Raw genomic sequence first — 18,997 nt, 5'->3', positions numbered from 1 at the left:
TTTATACAAATTACAAATTAATGTCATGAATTTCATTCTCTGGAATATAAATATTAGATTTCAGGGGGCTAGAGGAGGGTTGCTCCCCATCACCTCCCTTTCCCCCAAGATGGACTTTGAGATCCTGCAGGCAAATGACTCAAGGTAGATTAAGATAATTAGTAAGCAGGAAAGCATTTACAGAAAAAAAGAATAGGTAGCTCTCTTGGACACACTTTTTAGCAGCACAGGGTTTGAAACTACTCCAGAGAAAATGCCACTGGTAGAACTGATGATTATGGTATTAGAACATTTTCCTCACAGACACTACCAAGTGATATAGAATAGCAACCACCACAAAAATAATAAGAACAGCAACTGAAATTTATGTGCTGATTTAAGATTGGCAGAAAGCAAATGATTCAATTTTTTGAAAAGAGGGAAGAGGTTGGTGCTTATTAACTAAAGGTCTATGATTAAAAAAATATTTATTTAAAACACATTGTTTTATGGATAATGTTAGTAGAGAAAAATCAGAACAAAAGGGAAAAACTATAGGAGAGAGAAAAAAGAAACAGAAGTAAATATAGCATGTGTTAATTTGCAATCAATCTCCATAGTTCTTTTTCTGGATGTAGATGGCGTTTTCCATCCAAAGTTTGGATCACATAATCAGTGAGAAGAACCAAACCTTTCATAGTTGATCATCCCACGTTCTTGCTGTTATTGTGTACAATGTATTCCTGGTTCTGCTTGTTTTGCTCAGCATCAGTTCATGTAAATGTTTCCAGGCTAAAGGCCTGCGATCTTTACTCTAATTCATGTCATTGAACATTTAGAAAAGAAATCAGTCATGATAAAGCACCAGTATGGCTCTGTAACTCTAGGATAATGCTAGCATGGCTTTATTTTCTTTTCTGACAAGGCTAATTGATTAGTGGATCTGTAGCTTACCTTGAGTTTTCTATCTGCAAAAGTTTCTCACGCTATCCTTTTGGAAAAGATTGAAAGTTTAGCTGGTAGTGGCCAGGTGAATTAGAAAGTGGTTGAAGACCTGGGATCAAAGAGCAATCATTAAGAGTTCCATGTCATCTTGGAAGATTAGGTCTGTGGTGGAGTGTTCTGGCAATTTGTGCATGGTTTTGTGCTATTTGCCATTTTTCTCAAAGACTTTGATAAAGGCATAGATGAAATGTTATAAAATTTTCATATTTCACAAAACTTGCAGGGGGACAACTACCATATGATATGATGGATTCAGGATCCGAAATCTTAAGCTAGAACATTGGGATGAATCCAATAATATAATAAGATAAAATTCAATAGTAAAAAAATGTAAAGTTTTATACTTTGGTTAAAAAATTAACTTCAGACGAATAGGATGGGGAGGTACGACTATATAACAAATTATTTTGTCTATTCTCTTTTTCTCGCTGGATTGGAATAACAGAATCCCAGGAGGCTTTAATAGGCAATTTAGTCCAATAAATACCTGTAACGTAATTTCCTACATAATAGCTATAGCATGTGAGTCATCTAGAGCATCACTAGCAAGGGGAAAGACAGTACCTTTTGGGTTAGCCTGTTCTATTTTCTAGAAGAGTTCTTGTTATGCAGTTTTAGCTTATGTTCTCACTTTGTTAAATTTTGTCCATTTTTCTTAGGTTTTCCTAGTGCTTTGCAATAGTTTAGCCAAGAGGTATTGAAGGTTTTAATGAGGACAGGTGTTGAGTGGAGAGAAGAATGTAATTGGGAGAGATTTCATCCCAGTACAATTGACAAGACTTGTCAGTTGATGGAATAATTGGAGAGAAATGAAGAAGAGGGAAGAGTCATGGGTGATTGAGTACATGATTCCAAAGGTGACTTGATAGATTCTATTCTCAGCAGAAATAGAGTTTGGGGGAGGATCAAGAAGAACAGCTCTAATCACTCTTCTACCTAATAGTCCTTTGGATGCTTAAAGACAGCTATCATCCTCTGCTCAAGTCTTCTATTATCTAGGCTAAACATTCTCTGTTTCTTTAACCAAGATCGTCAGTTCTCTTCTCATTCTGACATTCTGGATGCTCTGAATCTTGTCCCTCTTAAAATAAGGCAACCAGAATGGAAAATGGTACTTCATATGGGATCTGATGGGGACAGAATATAGCTGTATATAAAATTATCACTTTTTAATGAACACTATATCTGTCTTAAAGAAGTATAAGATTGTGTTCATTTTTTTGTCATCCATATTGCACTGTTGACTCATATTGAACTAGGTCCTTATTAGTAAGAATAATGAATCTTGTGAAGTGGTTGCATTATTTGAATTCATATTGCATATTTTCATTACACTCAAACCAATTACCATATTTTAAATAATGATAACTTCAAATAGAACCGACTTGAATATATGCAACCACTTCACCAAATTCATTATTTCAACTAATTGGGACCTTGCTGTAATGGCCCCCAAAAGACTACCCCCTCTTTTTTAATCAAATGAAAAAAAATATTTTCATATTTAGTAATACCTTTCCCATTTTGTGCTCCAGAATGGACATTACTTTTGTACAAAAGCACAGGACTTTACATTTATCTTTGTTAAAATTCATCTTATGTCTGGAACATCATTCTTTTTAGGAATGTGTCTGTCATCTAATATGTTATCTATTTCTCCCCCATTTGTGGCATCATCAAACCAGTTCTCATATGTCATTGTATCCTGTCCTCTCATCATTCTGATCACCTACTTCTTGAAAACTCTTTATCTTTATTAATGTCCTTTCTAAAAAGTGCACTTTGAGTGGAATAAAATGCTCTAAGGATAGAATCTAGTGGGAAGCAATAGGACATCCACTTGATAAGAGGGTACTTTGCCCTTATAAAACAGCTTAAAAATCAAATCAAGAAGAAGAATGCTATAGTGTTATGGTTCTCAAACTATTTACTCTCAAGATCTCTTAACACTCTTAAAAATTATTAAGTACCCCCTTCTCCAAAGAGCTTTTGCTTATGTGGGTTTTATCTATTGATATTTACTATATTAGAAATTAAATTTTCTTTACAATATTATGAAAATAGTTGTGAACTGTGATGGACTTGGCTCTTTTCAACAATGAGGTGATTCAAGGCAATTCCAGTAGACTTGTGATGGAAAGAAGCATCTGCATCTAAAGAGAAGACTGCAGACTGAATGTGGATCATAGCATAGTATTTTCACTTTTTTGTTGTTTGCTTTTTTTTTCTTTTTCCTTTCACCCATTTTTGATATGATTTTTCTTATACAGCATGATAAATATGGAAATATGTTTAGAAAAATTGCTCATGTTTAACCTGTATTGAATTATTTGCTGTCTAGGGAAGGGGGAAGGTGGAGAGGAAGTGAGAAAAATTTGGAACATAAGGTTTTGCAAAAGTAAACCTTGAAAACTATCATTGCATGTATTTTGAAAAATAAAAAAAAAATTTAAAAACAAGTAAGTAAAAGAAAAAATTAGCTGTGACCTCACTGATCCCCCTGAAAAGGTCTTTAGGGATTGCTGGGGGTCCCCAGATCACAATTTGAGAACTATTGTCATAGTAGATAGAAGATTGATTCAGTTAGGAAAACATGTTCTCAAATTCTGCTTTACATATTTAAAGCTGTGCAACTATTATTAGCAAGTCACTGAACTTCTTCATGACCTTGAGAAGTCTATGACTATAAACTCTAGAAAACTTGCTGGTAATATATGTGGGGAGAGTTTCTGTACTCACTGTAGTATAGTAATCCTCTGTACCAATTGTAAGAAACTGAGCTCCATTTGATTATTACTTCAACCCAGAAGTAATTACCTTTTTTAGGGAAGAAGACTTATTAAGTGAATCAGTCAGAATTGAATATGAACAAGACCTGTACAATTCCTTAAATAAATCAAAGCCATTACAGGAGAGACTTGGCCACCCCTAAAGAATTTACATAAAAGGGAGGAACTATCTCAGAACGAGGGAATCAGAAGGCTGGAAGGGAAGGGAAAGTATCTGGGTCATACAGAACTGAGCCAAGAATCAGTAGCTCCTGCACAGCCAACAAAGGGTGAAAGATGGCAGGACTGAGCTATAGTTGAGAAAAGAAATACCATTTTCAGGGCTCTGCAGAAATCTCAGAGTGGAAGAGATTCCATGGACTGATGCCATCATTACTTACTCAAGGTCTGAAGTTCTGCAAAGAAGCCTGATTTTTCTCTGACTTTCCTCCCCTGTTTATCTCTATGTATCCTCAGAAACCATAATATAATTTGTTGTTTTGTTACCAGAATATCTTCAGTAACCTGAATTTTGCCTCAATTATAAAGAGATCAGGGTTAAATAGATATAGGTATAAATGTAAATTTATGCAGAGAGCACAATCTCTGCCTAGATGTTGGGAATTTTCCTCACTGGAGGCTTGGAGAGATTGTAATTGAATTGCTAACTTTTATTTTAAAATGAACTCCTTAAAGCTTCAGAGAAGGGAAGCATGTGGATCTTAGGGGCCATTATATTGCCCCTAGGCATAAAATGAGCTAATTATTATAATATGGTGTTACACAATGGAAGCAGGTTCAGATGAAAAAAAATTGGAACAATATTTTCCCTCCTCTAGTTCTATGGCATTGTATCTACCCTCTATGGTCCTTTAAAGATCATTAACACTGTCTCAGCAATTGCATCTGCTGATTCTGTAAAAAACCTTTTGAATTGTACTCATTGAGGGCAGCCAGATAATCTCTCAATTTTTTTGAAAGTTGCTGTATAGCATTTAGAACTTGATCAGTCATTGAAGATACCAAGAGCATGCACTATATCCCAGGTCATTGCCAATCATCTTGACTTTGTCATGTTTGTGGCTTTGTTGACTCAGAAAGAGAGAATGAGGTTGATGACTTTGCATAGCTCTGTCTCACTTAAATCCGTTTCACAAATAAGTTAAGACCACCCATGATATCATTGATCTTCTTTGAAAATGAAAAACAAACAAAAATAATTACATTTTTGGAGCAGACATATGATTTCTTTGGTATAAGGAGCTCCAAGTGAGGAAGCTCAAGTAAGCATCTTCTCTGAAATTTCTAGTCTTAAAGACTTGGGACATTGAGAACTCAAGTGATTCACCCAAGATGTCAAGTAAGTCAAGTTCTTACCCACGTCACCAGAATGTGTCAGAATGGAATTTGAAACTCATGCCTTCTTGTCTTTGAGACCAGTATACCATGAAGCTTAGCACAGTGCTTGGTACACAGTAAGTGCTGAATGCTTGTCTCCTTCCTGTTTTAGCATCCCATAGTGTCTTTTTTTGTATTTGTGTTTTCTATCTGCCATTTTTGTTCTTTCTTTTCTCATTTCAAAGATAATTCTTTTTGACAGAGAAAATGGAAACAAAGTAAGAGTTAAATAGTTCTATCCTCCCTCCAACATCTGTTAGTATTAACACAGGCAGCTAGATAGTTAATTATAGTAGGTAAGGATACTGGATTTGGATTCAGAAAAATCTGATTTTAAAATTCTTCATCAGATACTTTTGGTATCTTTTCTGTCCTGAGTTTCCTCTTCCATAAAATTGAGATAATAATTGTTGTGATGAGCAAATAAGATGTAATAAGAAAACATGTATAGTGATTTTCAAACCTTAAAGAGTTACATGAATACTATTATTGTTGTTGTTGTTATAATTATTAATTTATACACTGAGATATAATCCTCTCCTTTTTCATCATTCTCTTTTTTCTCCAAGATAAATTAAATAAATCATTAAAAAAAATTCTTACTGTGTGTCCTAGCTTTAGCTAATTCTAAGTTTTGGTCTTCATTTTTCTTTGAGGACTATACGATATATTACTTTGTCTTGTTTCCTTCTTTTATACAAATCTTTAAAAAAATTTAAATTGATTGATGAATTTCCACAAAAATCTCATTAGATAATTTCCCTTTTTATTCCCTCAATTATAGAATTATTTCTATAGGATTCCATTTTGTGTCTTTAGTATAACTTCCTTTATAGGATCTAGGGTTCATGTCATGCCCCACCTGGCTTTTCTTCTTTTATTGCGAATTCTAAAATGAAGTGGTCAATTTATTTCCTTCTTCATCAAGCATTAAGATGATAACAATAATTAAGAAGATAACAATAATGATAATTAATATTTACAAAGTACTTTAAAGTTTACAAAGTGATTTACAAATATAATTTCATTTTATTCTCATAACAACTCTGGGAGGTAGGTGTTTATTACCATTCTTATTTTAAAGATAAGGAAACTGAGGTCGACTTAGGTTAAGGGACTTATCTAGTACAGCTAATAAATGTCTGAGAGCGACTTTGAACACAGGTCTCTCTGACTCCAATTACAAAGCTCTATATTGGAACCCATGTAGGAGCAAGAAAATGCCTATAAGCATTTCTCCTTATTGGTCAGAATTAGATCCATGATATCAATGTCATCTCACTCTTTTTTTACTTGTTTTTAAATTATTTTTTGTTTTATTATGGAATTGATAAAAATCAGCATTTCCATTAACAATGAGCAGAAAAAGAGGACTGTTTAAAGAACTGAATCTTGATGCAATATAGCTTAGGTTGCAAAAAGTATTCATCAAATTTAATACAATGCTACTACCTTCCCTCCTTGTCTACAACCAGTTCTAAACTTATGCTTTTCTTAGTAAAATGAGAATAATGATAGCACCCACCATTCAGCGTTATCATGAGGATCAAATGGGATAATTTTCTATAAATATTAACTATAATAATAAAAATCATTATAATATAGAATAATTATAAATATAATAACAATACTCATGTTTATTGGTATCATTAGTGTTGTTCTATGTATTGTTTTGACTGTTTCACCAATGTTCTTTTTTTTCTTGTTTGGTATCACTAATGCTAAATTCCCCCTTAAATACATGGCTCCCCCAAATCTTTCTCTTGTAAATGATTAAATATGGTCAAACCAAAAAAACCCAACAACAACCACTCCATATATTAATTGTGTTTGAAAATAAGTTTTGATTGGTGCCTACAATTCATCACATCAATTTGGCAACCTCATTACAATCCCTTCTCTTTCCTTCCCAGTTTCCCACCATGATTGAAAAACAAAACAAAACTCTTGTAATTGTGCTGGAGGCATGGTGCATGCATAGAACCCATCATCTTGCTTGGCTGCTGCAGCCTCTTCCTTTGGAGGATGCTTAGTAGAATGACTTCCAGGATATGGGAAAGGCTCTTCTTACTTCCCTTCTTCCCTACCTCTGACTTCCCCACTCCTTCCATCTTCCCTCTCTCCCTCTCCCCTCTCTCCCTCCCTCTTTCTCTCCCTCCCTCCATTTCTCCCTTCCTCCCTTCCTCCCTTCCTCCCTCCCTTCCTTCCTTCCTTCCTTCCTTCCTTCCTTCCTTCCTTCCTTCCTTCCTCCCTCCTTCCCTCTCTCTCTCCCTTCCATCCTTCCTCCCTTCTTCCCTCCCTCCCTCCCTCTTTCCCTCCCTTCCTTCTTCCTCCCTTCTTCCCTCCCTCCCTCCCTCTCTCCCTCCCTTCCTTCTTTCCTTTCTTCCTTCTTTCCTTCTTTCCTTCTGTGCTTCTTTTTGGAAGGGCGAATTAAGCACTATTAAATAGAGAGAAAACAATAATCTTTGATAAACTATGTAAGAAGTTCCTTGCTTGTTGAATCTGCATAACTTTGTTTTTGAGAATGTTCAAGTACCTGTTGACTGTTCTGAGACTCTTTCCTGTAGGGCAATGGGGAAACAGTTGAAAATACAATGATTACAGGCTTTCTAGAGATTCCAGAGGACAATGCAAAATGGGAATATGCATGATGTGTTCAGAATGGACTTCACTTATTTGTTGAAGATAGCAGATTTTTCAAATAGAGGACAGTGTAATGGGAGGTCCCAAGGCCTATATTTTCCTGTCCAAGAAAACAGAACATTTTCATAACATTTTCTAGATACTTTCGGATAGCTTCATTTGGACATTTGATAATTTCTAGATACTTGTAGGATTTTATAGGTTTTGGGAGGATCAAAGTTAACACCTGGTAATATACAGGAAAGCAGAAGGTCTTACCTTCTTCTATCAGGTTACCTAGAGATGCCCCAGTCTCCCTCATCCTGGAATTGCTGCCATCATTGCACACTTTTCTCTCTGCCCCTGACAGCTCCATGGATTTATAAAAATTTCTGTTTTCTAATTTCAACTGGGCCATGACTACAATAAGACAATCTTTTTATCCTCAAATAGCTTCCCACCTAACAAATTAGATGTTTTTTTAACTTTTGTTTTCTTCTCAAGTTCTAAAACTTTTGTTTTCTTCTCAAGCTTTCCACAGCAATCTCTTTTTTTTTTTTTTTGCCATCTTAGCTGAGGTATCACTGATAAAATCTCGGCCATTTGTCTCCAATTTCTTATCCCTGTCTAATATCCTCCTGCATTATCTCTCACTATTTCCTCCTTCATTGCCATTCCTGATAAAGAAATGGTCTTTGTTTTTGCCAAGGGCACCTCCTCTACATATAACCTTGATCTTATTCTCTCCCACTTTTTCCAGATGATTGTTCCACTTTCACTGATCCTCTCTAATTTTTAATTTCTTCTTGTGTTTTATACATACACTGGCCCTGAGGCTTACCCCACCATGTTTTCTCATTCTAAAAAATAAAACAAAACAAAAAAGCAATAACAAAACCGAAAATTCCTCACTAAATCATACCATTCTGGCTATCACACTATCATTCTCTTTTTTCCCTTTTCAGACTAACTCCTACAAAAAAAAACAAACAAAAAACTCCTAGTTATTACTTCTATTTCCTTTCTTCTAAAATCTCTTGAATCTGGTTTCCAAACCTTATTATTCATTTGAAACATATTTCTCCAAAGTTTCCAATTATTTTTAATTGCTCCATCTGATGGACTCCTGAGATGCCTATCCAGGGACCCCTAACTCAGAGACACTTTGTGAACTAACTTGGATCTTGTGACACACTCTTGCAACAATATTCCAGGGTGCAAGGAAATGTCCCTGTCAACAAGCTATTTTTATGCACTCTGGCCCCACATTTGCTGACTATTCCTTTAACCTCACAATATACCCTGCTCTTAAAAGTAGACATAGACCAACATCCCATTCCCTAACTGGACTGTCAGCCAGCTAGGCTACTCTCCAGAAATCCTTCAAAGCTCTCAGCTAGACCTCAGTTAGACTTTCCTCTGAGTTTAGCCCACTTTCTTTGGTACTCATAAAGTCAAGTGACTAAAAGAGAATTTCCTTGAATTCTTTCAAGTTGTCTCCAAATCAACAGTATCATTAGGTTTTTCTTCCCCTCAGCCTCTATTCTTTGCAACTTAACTGCAACATTGGTCATTGCTGACCATCTTCTCCTGCTTCATACTCTTCATACTAGACTTTTGTAACACTGATCTCTTAGTTCTTCCCTTTTCTGTCTGAATCCTCCTTTGCCAGATGTCCATCCATGTCATAGCCACTGGGGATATACATCAAAGCTCTGTCTTGGACCCTTTTTCTTTTCTCTGTATGCTTTCTAAAGTGGTGACCTCAGCAATTCTCAAGGTTTTAATTATTGATAATGATCTATAACCAAAGCAATATGATCCCATTCCTGTGTTCTTTCCTCTTCACCCAGTTCAGATAATTAATTGTTTTTTTTTTTTTAACTTTTTCTCCTTTTAATTATCTCTTGATGATCCACCCCCTAAAGCTGGTTTGTTTTGCTTGTGACTATTCCTTCCCTGATTCCTTCCTTCTTCTTAACCTCTTTTCTTCTTTCTCATTCTTCCCACTTTTTTCCTTGGTGAATTTAATGTAAACACTTCTAATTGCTCGAAAGTGTTTATCTTTCTTGGTTTTTCTTGTATTCTGAGTTTATATTCCAAAAACTCGTCTCTTTCATCTAGAATGATTGAATAGCCTTTATTCTAGTAAAGATCCATTTCTCCTTTGTAGGATTATTTTAAGGTTTTAAAAGAGTAAGTTATTGTTATTTTTAAAAGTCTTTTCCTTTTGAAATATATTCCAAATTTTTTTCTTCTTTAAAGTAGTTACAATTGGTAATTGAACTCTTTCCATCTGATTGCTTGTGGTATTGTTCTTGACTTGAAAGTTCTGGATTTTAGCAATAATATTTATAATGTTTTCCATTTGAATTTTTAGGGAAGTGATAAGTGAATTTTTTCTATTTTTCTCTTTGTCTTCTGGTTATAATAGATCTATGTTTTCTTTTATGATTTCTTCAAAATTTTAAAGTATTTTTTGTCAAGATTTTAAGAGAATACAATAATTTATAAATTGTCTTTATTTGACCTACTTTCCAGGTCAGATGTTTTTTGATAGTTGATCTCTGATTTTTTATTTTAGTCTTTTGACTTTTTTCCTAATGTGTCTTGCTGTCCCATGAAGTCATTGGGTTATAGTCGTTATATTTCATTTTTCGTTGAGGAAAATCCACGCCTAAGCTTTTCTACATTTTGTTTTAAGCTATTTCTTTTTTCCCACACAGAGCTCTAATTACATTTTTTTCTCTCTTGCTTTAATTTTTTTCAAACACCTTTGGAGTCCTTGTGGCCAGACCATTTTCCCTTTGAGGCCCTGCTTATACTTATCATGGAGTGATTTCTTCTGCATTTTACTGCTTGGATGTTTCTTATTCTATTGTACTTCCTCATTGTATTTGGAGTTACCTTCAGCTCACTTATCCCACGCCATGTGCATCCAGAAAAAGAACTATGGAGATCAAATATAAATCAACACATGCTATGTTCACTTCTTTTTTCCTTTTTTTCCCTCTCCCATGGTTTTTCCCTTTTGTTCTGGTTTTTCTCTCCTAACATGATTGATAAAGAAATGTGTATTAAAAATTAAATTAAAAAATTACTTATCCCTCCTGCTTCAGCTTCTGGACTGAGGTTTTGTGTCAGGGCAAGGTACTACCCCCATTTTTGCTTTTAGATGGAGTAGATATACCCTGTTTGATTCTATATCTTCAATGGTCCGAATGCTGCTGCTGCTATAGTTCTGAATGAGTTGGCTGGCATAGGCTTCATTTTCTGACACAATCTCTGGCTTTTTTCTGTCTCTTGGAAATGCAAAGAAGGTAACAGATTCAGCCCATCTATGGCTCCTTCCCCTACACAATCCCAACTGTAAGTTGGTTCTGTCCTCTGATAACACTTTCAATTTCTCTTTTAAAAGGAATGCCAACCTGCCCTTGGTACATATATAACAGCTATTTGGCCACAGCAAATTCTCTTTATGCTTCATACTTGCAGGAAGCAAGAGTCTGAGTTCTCAGGTCCCTATTAATCTTGTTGGAAGCTCTTGTAGGTCTCTCTGGTAGTGAACTGTTGCTATAAACTGTCTGATCTTCTAAGGAAGGCTTTATTTATTTATGGCGATCTTTTGCTGAGCTGTTCATGGGTATTTAATTGACCATTAGTCACTTCCTGCCAATGATCCAAAGCAAACAGAAGCTGAGCACAGCTTGCATTTAGAAGGGGATTTATAGATATTCATCATTGAGGATTATACTTCTTCCTGCTCTTTCTACTCTCCCACTTCATTTTCCAGGATTTCTGTTTTTCTCCTGCTTTTTGTCTGTTTGCTTTTCATTGTTCATAAATAGTCATCCACTTACTCTTTTGGAGATGCTAATAATATGTTCCTCAAATAACTATCTCATTATTATACAACAAACAGTAAATTCTGTCTGTGGTTTGAGTCATACATGTTTTTTTTTTTCCTACCTGTAAAGTGTGTTCCCCAAACTAAGATGGGTACATTTATTATAGGTGAGCACTTTGCTACAAGACAGCCACAAATGAAGGAAAAAAAGATGTGATTTCCCAGAAAAAAAATACTTGCCTGAATATGCAATTCTCTTAGGTATAGTTAGCTTCCTTTATACAGGGGAGCCTGGGAGGTGAAGGATGTAGAATGGATTTAGAGACTGAATTAATACAGGGAATAGGATTTGGGAGGTAAGAAAGGGAGAGGCATCTTACATCCTGCTGAAGTTGGTCCACTGAGTATGTGATCTCCTTTGCTCTGGGTTGGCCATAGTTCTCAGACAGAGTCTGGTTCAGATGTTGTTTTAGCTCGTCACTTAGCTGGGGGGAGAAAGGGGGTAGGGAGAGAGGGAGGGAAAAGAAAAAGGGAAGGAAAAAGGGAAGGAGAGAGGAATGGAGGGAGGGAGAGAAGGAGGGAAGAAAAGAGGAAGAATGAGAGGGGGGAAGGAGGGAGGAGGGAGGGAGAGAGAGAGAGAGAGAGAGAGAGAGAGAGAGAGAGAGAGAGAGAGAGAGAGATCAGAATGAGAAAGTATAATTTAGACACGACTTGCTTTTAAGAACCTTCATGTCCAAATCTACATCCATCCATCCTCTGCTTAAGTTCATGGTAATGAACTTACTATGAGTTGATTAGCAAAGATGGTGTTCCTTGGTGCTGGTCAGAATGTAGCCCTTTGCCTTAGTTTCCCTATGGATGTGACCCAATTTCTTACAGAGTCAGGTCCCAACTCCTTAACCTAACTTTCAGTGATCTCCATTTGGCCCCAGCCTACCTATTCTGAAAGAGAGAGTGAGGCTCATGACTTTGTCCAACTCTGTCTCACTGAAATCCAACTGAAGCAGAAGTGCCTAAGATACTATTGGTCTTGTAGAGCACAAAGAATGAATGACAACAAAGATTCTGCATGTGGGGAGTATTTCCAGAGCAGGTAATATGAACTAAGCCTTGCCATACATATTTCTTACTCTGTGGTTCATTATTATTATGGTCAGAGTTTAAACCTTCTCTTTCAATGGGTACTGTGTGTATTTGGGGGAAGGAGTGAACCTGAGTATTAGGAGAAGATTTTGTTTATTAACCATGTTTACCATGTTATCTGCAAAATATGAGCCGCTCTCTGGGAACCCAACCTCTTATTCAAAAAGCAACTGGGAAAGGCTACTATTTCCCCTCCTCTTCCTCTTCCTACTTCTTTTCTTCCTTCTCCTTCTCCTCCTCCTTCTCTGTTTTCATTTTTGATGCCTTGAAATATAGCTATGAAAATACAGCCCATTGTGTTTTAAAGGGACCTATTTGACTATATCTTTAAATACAAATCATTCTGGCTTTCATGGAATGATCAATAATGACCAGCTCAAGCCTTTGGCTCATTGTTTACATTTGAATGCCTTACAAAAATTGTAAATAGCAGTTCTGGCCAAAAACTTTGAGGTTTCTCCTCCCATATAGATATCTTTGGGGTGATAAATTGGGCCAATTTTTAATTCTTACTTATTGACACTGACACCTCAGAAACCTTTGATTTAGAAAGGCCAAGGTGATCCATTTCATCCTGGGCCATTGGCAAATGTCTTGACCTTGATCTTGCCACTAGACTCAGATGACTCTGGAGAAGAGAGAAAGCTGAGTGACTCTGCACAATTCTGCCTCATTTAACTGTAATTTACACTCAAGTCAAGACATTCATGTCATTGGTACTCTTTGAAACAAGGGACAGACAACAAGAACAAGAGCAACAACAGTCATCTCCTGTCATTTACAGAAAATTTCTTCTACAACCAAGATGGTAGAGTCATTGACTCTTAAAAATGTATTATTCTTGCAAACCTTTGCATCTTTGCCTGTGATTAATCCTCACTTATCTAAATCTACCACTTTTTTTTTTTTTTTTTTTTTTTTTGCTGAAACAATTGGGGTTAAGTGACTTGTCCAGAGTCACATAGTTAGGAAGTGTTAAATGTCTGAGGATGTATTTGAATTCAGGGCCAGTGCTCTATTCATTGCATCATCTAGCTGTCTCTTAGCTGTCTATCAAGACTTGGTTTGAAATTTCTTTTTCCTTGAAGGGATTCCTAACTACCCAAATCATCATGGCTCTCTCCCATATCTAATTTCCTATAATACTCATTGCTCATCTTATAGATGGATTTTTAGAGCTGGGAAACCCTTAGAAATCATGTATAAATATCTTTGGAAAGGGGTGACCTGTTCAAAATGACATGATAAGTGGCAAATCTGAGATTCATACTAGATTCTCCTATCACTAAATTCAGGGTTATTTCCATTATACCACATTGCCTAGATTTCTGTAATCTTCAGTTTTAGGTATCTCTTTCTAAATTGAATGGGTATCTTAAGTGGAAGTAGATGACATTGTAACAGGCACATGGTAGAGCGCATTTCTGTTCAGATATAGGCTCTGAGCTCTCTTTCTGTGAGAGACTTTAATCATAAACTTTTAGAGGACAAGGAACTTGATATTTTTCTTTCAATTCTCTGTATCATCAGCCATAGTTCCTTACACATAGATGGTACTCATTAAATATTGACTGATTAATTAGGTTCTTAAATCATTGACTAAATTATTGAACCTAGGGTTGAGAGGGAAATAAACTCATCCTCTGGCTTTAGGGAAGAACTTCTCCATAATTATCTCAGATTGAGGCTCTGGCCTTTTTGTCTGACATAGCCACCCTGCAAATTCAGGCTTTCATTCCTCTTGCCTGAATTAATGCAATTGGTTTTAATTGCTTGGTCTCTCTCCATCCAGTGTCTCCCCTTTCCAATCCTTCTCTTTATGGCTGCCAAAATGATTTTCTTAAAATACAAGTCTGGTCTTGCTGTGCAATAAATTCTAGGCCTTCCAGTTAACTCTAGGATCAAATACAAACTCCTCTCTTTGGCATTTAAAGTTCATCATAACTTGGCTCCAGCCCATTTCTCTGGATGTTTTTACACATTTCTGCCCCTCATGAGCTGTCTAGTCTTGCCAAACTATCTTTCTTGTCTCTTTTTACATATGACATTTTATCTCCCCATCTCCATGTCTTTGAACAGGGTGTCTCCCATTCCTGGAATGCACTCTCCTCTCATCTTGGGCTCTTAGAATTCCTAGTCCTTGCAAAGGTTGGCTCAAGCCCCATTCCTACATGAGGTCTTTCCTGATCCCCCAGATGTCGGGAGGAATCCCCTTATAACATCTTGCTTTTATTTGATTTATGTATTTTGTATATACTTGTACCTGTATGTGTCCTTTCTCTAGCTATAATACAAGTTTCTTGAGGAAAGAATGGCTTTTTTGTCTTTGTATTTTAAAAAAAAATTTCAGTAGTATTTTATTTTTTTCTAAAACATGTAAAGATAGATTTCAACATTCATTTTTGTAAGACTTTGTTTTCCAAATTGTCCTCCTTACCTCCCCCCTTTCCCAAGAAAGCAATTTCTCTGACATAGGTTAAATATGTGCAATTCTTTTAAATATATTTGTCATTTTATGCAAGAAAAATCAGACTAAAAGGGAAAAAAAAACATGAAAGAAAAAAACAAACAAAAAAAGTGAAAATGCTATTCTTTGATCCACATTCAGTCTCCAAAGTTCTCTTTCTAGATGTGGATGCCATTTTTCCATCCTAAGTCCATTGGCATTTCCTTGAATCACTGCATTGTTGAGAAGAATCAGGTCTATCATAGTGGATCATCATATAATCTTGTCTTTACTATGGTCAATGTTCTCTTGATTCTGCTTACTTCACTTAGCACCAGATCATATAAGCCTTTCCAGGCCTTTCTGAAACCAACCTTCTCTTCATTTCTTATAGAACAATAATAATCCGCTATCTCCATATACCATAACTTATTTGGCCATTGCTCAGTTGATGGGCATCCACTCAATTTTCAATTCCTTGCACTAGAAACATTTTTGTACATATGAGTCCCATCATCTCTTTCATGTTGTCTTTGGGATACAAACCCATTAGTTTGTCTTTGTATTCTTAGCACAAGGCTTAAAACATCATAGACACTTTGATTTCTTTTAAAGAATCTTTGCTAGGAATAATCACAAAGAACTCATGATGGAAAATGCTATCCGCATCTAGAGAAAGAACTCTGCATGCACATTGAAGTACGCTATTTTCATTTTTTGTATGTGTTTTTTTCTTTTTGGTCTGTTTCTTCTTCCACAATATGACTAATATGGAAATATGGAAACTAATATATATATTTCACCTAAATTACATACTGTTTTAAGAAGGGGGAGGAGAGAGAAAGAGGGAAGGAGAAAAATTTGGAACTCAAAATTTTGTAAAAATGTTAAAATTGTCTTTATCTATAATTGGAAAAAATGCTATTAAAAATGAAAAAAGAAAGAATTATCTTTGTGAGGATGAAGCAATGCAGCAACCAAGAAGAATGAGCTGCTGGTAGAGAAATTTGTCAGAGGTATAGGGACACTTGGGGATATGGCAATCTCTCTGCCTCTCTATTTGGATTGCCTCATTATAGTCCCTCTCTCTTCCTACTCATAGAATATATAAAGATGAGACCTTGAAGGAAGATCCTGGAGGCAGAAAACTATTCTACTCACCTTTTGGTAGTAAAGATGGGCAAGAACTCCAGCCACCAGCTCAATGAGGAAGATGACAAGCAACAGGCCAAAATACTAGGAACAAAGAAAGAATACAATCATTTGGGTTGGATTGTAGAAGCTTCGGTGTATGGAAACTAGACTAATAAAACTACACTGGTTTCTTGCACCATCAGCATTGATCTCAAAGAGAGAGGAAATAGATGGATTCCACTAGTGAAAGGGCTATTATGTAGAAAGGGAATATTGTATGTAAGTTGGGGCATATATTTGAGATCAAGTTCTCCTGATTCCAAGTCAACAATTGGCTAGGAGTTGACTTGGAATCAGGAAGTTGTTATTGTTGTTGAATTGTTCAGTCATGTCTGACTCTTCAGGATCCCAGTTTTTTATTTTTGCAAAGATATTGGAATGTCTTGCCATTTCCTTCTCCATCTCATTTTACAGAGGAGGAAATTTAGGCAAATGGGTGAAGTAACTTGCTCTGTCTGAGATCAGATTTGAATTCGGGAAGATGAGTCTACTTGTCCAGCTGTTTTTCTCTAAAAAAAAATAAAGCAGTTTATATCTGAAGTTCTCTGGAACTTTTCCTCTCTTCGCTTGACAATCTCTTTCTTAGTGATCTCAACAGATCCCGTGTATTCAATTGTGATCTTTATGCAGCTGACTCTCATATCTACATATGGAGCTATAATCTGTCTGCTAATATGGCACTCTAGCACCATAATCTGCCCGGCTTTTTGAATTTCTTGAATTGGATATCCCATAGGCATCTCAAATTCAACATATTCTGAACTGAATTTATTATCTTTTCCTATAAATTTGCCTCTCTTCCTGACCTCCTTATTTTTGTTATGGGCACTATTATCATTTTAGCCACCTAGTTTCACAACCTAGGAGTTTCCTTAACTCTTTATTTTTAATCAGTTGCAGGGGCTTATTGATTCTGTCATCAGAATATCTACAATCCTGTTGGCACATCTGTAGTATAACCATCCTAGGTCATACCCTTGTCACCTCTCACCCAGAGTATCATAGCAGTTCCCCAACTGATATTTCTTCAAACAACTTCTACCCAGTCCAATCCATCTGTATCATAGCTGACAAACTAATATTTGTAATTCACAGTCTGACTATGTCAGTACCCTGCCTATAGATGCTTCAGAGTTTTTTCCATTTCCTTAGGATAAAATACAAAATTTCTTGGCATTTAAAGCACTTCATAACCTCACTCTCGATGATTTTTCGAGCTGATTATACATGACTCCTACTCCCACACTCTATATTTCAGGCAACTAACTCTTTGTTCTTCCCCAATTTTCCTTTTCATTTTCATGTCTCAGTGCAGGTTGCCCCCTACCTTGAATGTTTTCCCTTTTCACCTCTAGTTCTTAGAACCATTAGCTGTCTTCCAGACTCATCTCAATATCACCCCTTTAAAGAAGTCTTCCTGATTTCTCTAGTTGTAAATTTCCTCCTACATCAATGTGTTCTCTATTTTTGAAATATAGCTTTATTTACTTATCTCTCTCTCCCATTCCCTCCCATTGAGAAAGCAAGGTTTACAAAACCCATTACAAATATGAAGTCACTTAAAAAAAGAAATATTGTATCCACCGACACATAGAATGTAGGCTTCTTGAGGGCAAAGACTATATCTTTTTTGTCTTTATACCCCCAGAACCTAGCTTTGTACCAGCTACAGAAAAAAGCAATTAGTATAAATGTTTGTTGATCGATTGATTAGTTCCACTGACTTCAAGAGAAGTTCTGAAGAGCTCAACTTTCCCTCCCCCCTTCCAATTTCTTCTCTCTTTTGGCAATTGGCTCCCACCTAGTCTCTGGAGGTGGGTATAATTTAACATCTGCTGGGTTGGCTACATGGTACTCTAACAACAGTGATTAGAATGTTTTGCCTCATTAACTTGTTGATTTTCAGGCTTCACGGTGGTAGTGCACCTGTGAGTCCTACAAAGCAGGAATAATGTGCCATTAGAATCTGTGGAGGAAGCTGGGTGTCTTCATTAAACGTAGGATGTTGGCCGTGAAGAAGGTGAAATCTCTGGATATCCTCAGAGTCCTTCCCCTTCCACTGACCCTCAATCCAAAGTTAGATTTCAACCCCAAACCTGATTTCTCTTTGATCTGTGAATTGTGTGTTAATGGCTCAGCCCCATGCTGCTTCCTGGGAAAAATACCAGCTATAGCTGATGTTGAAGGGAATGGGGGGAGGAGTAGTGGAAAAGATTTAAAAAAATAAAGCAGTTTATATCTTGATTTAGTGGCAAGCTAAATTAGTACATGTCATCTCCTTAAAGGCATGTTCTAAGGAATCACACAGGCTGTCAGACTTGAGCTGAGTTGTCAGAAGTTGGGAGGATCTCTCAAAAAAAAAATAAAATAAAATGCCAAAGGATATTCCTCTTCTTTAGCTCCTTCCTTCTTCCACCTAACAAATTCTGATGGACAAAACACTTTGGGAGAAAAATCAGTGTCTGACTCCTAGAACAAGGATAAGGGCAACTGGGTGCCACTAATGACAGACATCACTTCGTAGGGCTGTGTGACCAAAGACTCCCAGTCACTGGATTCCCAGATGAAGTGGCTGAGGAGGATTCTGAAAGAAGT

The 18,997-nt window shown here is 36.3% G+C and overlaps 1 protein-coding gene across 1 annotated transcript in view; it reads right to left on the bottom strand.

The window, feature by feature from the left end:
* TSPAN11 (tetraspanin 11) overlaps positions 1-18,997 on the bottom strand; it is a 143,915-nt gene that overhangs the window by 12,087 nt on the left and 112,831 nt on the right. The window contains exons 4-5 of the mRNA XM_052000511.1: positions 16,370-16,444; positions 12,000-12,104 (exon numbers count right to left, since the gene is read on the bottom strand). Coding sequence (XP_051856471.1) covers positions 12,000-12,104; positions 16,370-16,444 — 180 coding nt within the window. The remainder of the gene's footprint in view (positions 1-11,999; positions 12,105-16,369; positions 16,445-18,997) is intronic.

Source organism: Antechinus flavipes, chromosome 5 (assembly GCF_016432865.1).
Source record: "Antechinus flavipes isolate AdamAnt ecotype Samford, QLD, Australia chromosome 5, AdamAnt_v2, whole genome shotgun sequence".
NCBI lineage: Eukaryota > Metazoa > Chordata > Mammalia > Dasyuromorphia > Dasyuridae > Antechinus > Antechinus flavipes.
The sequence above is the reverse complement of the archived record's forward strand: the minus strand, read 5'-3'. Positions and strand labels throughout refer to the sequence as shown.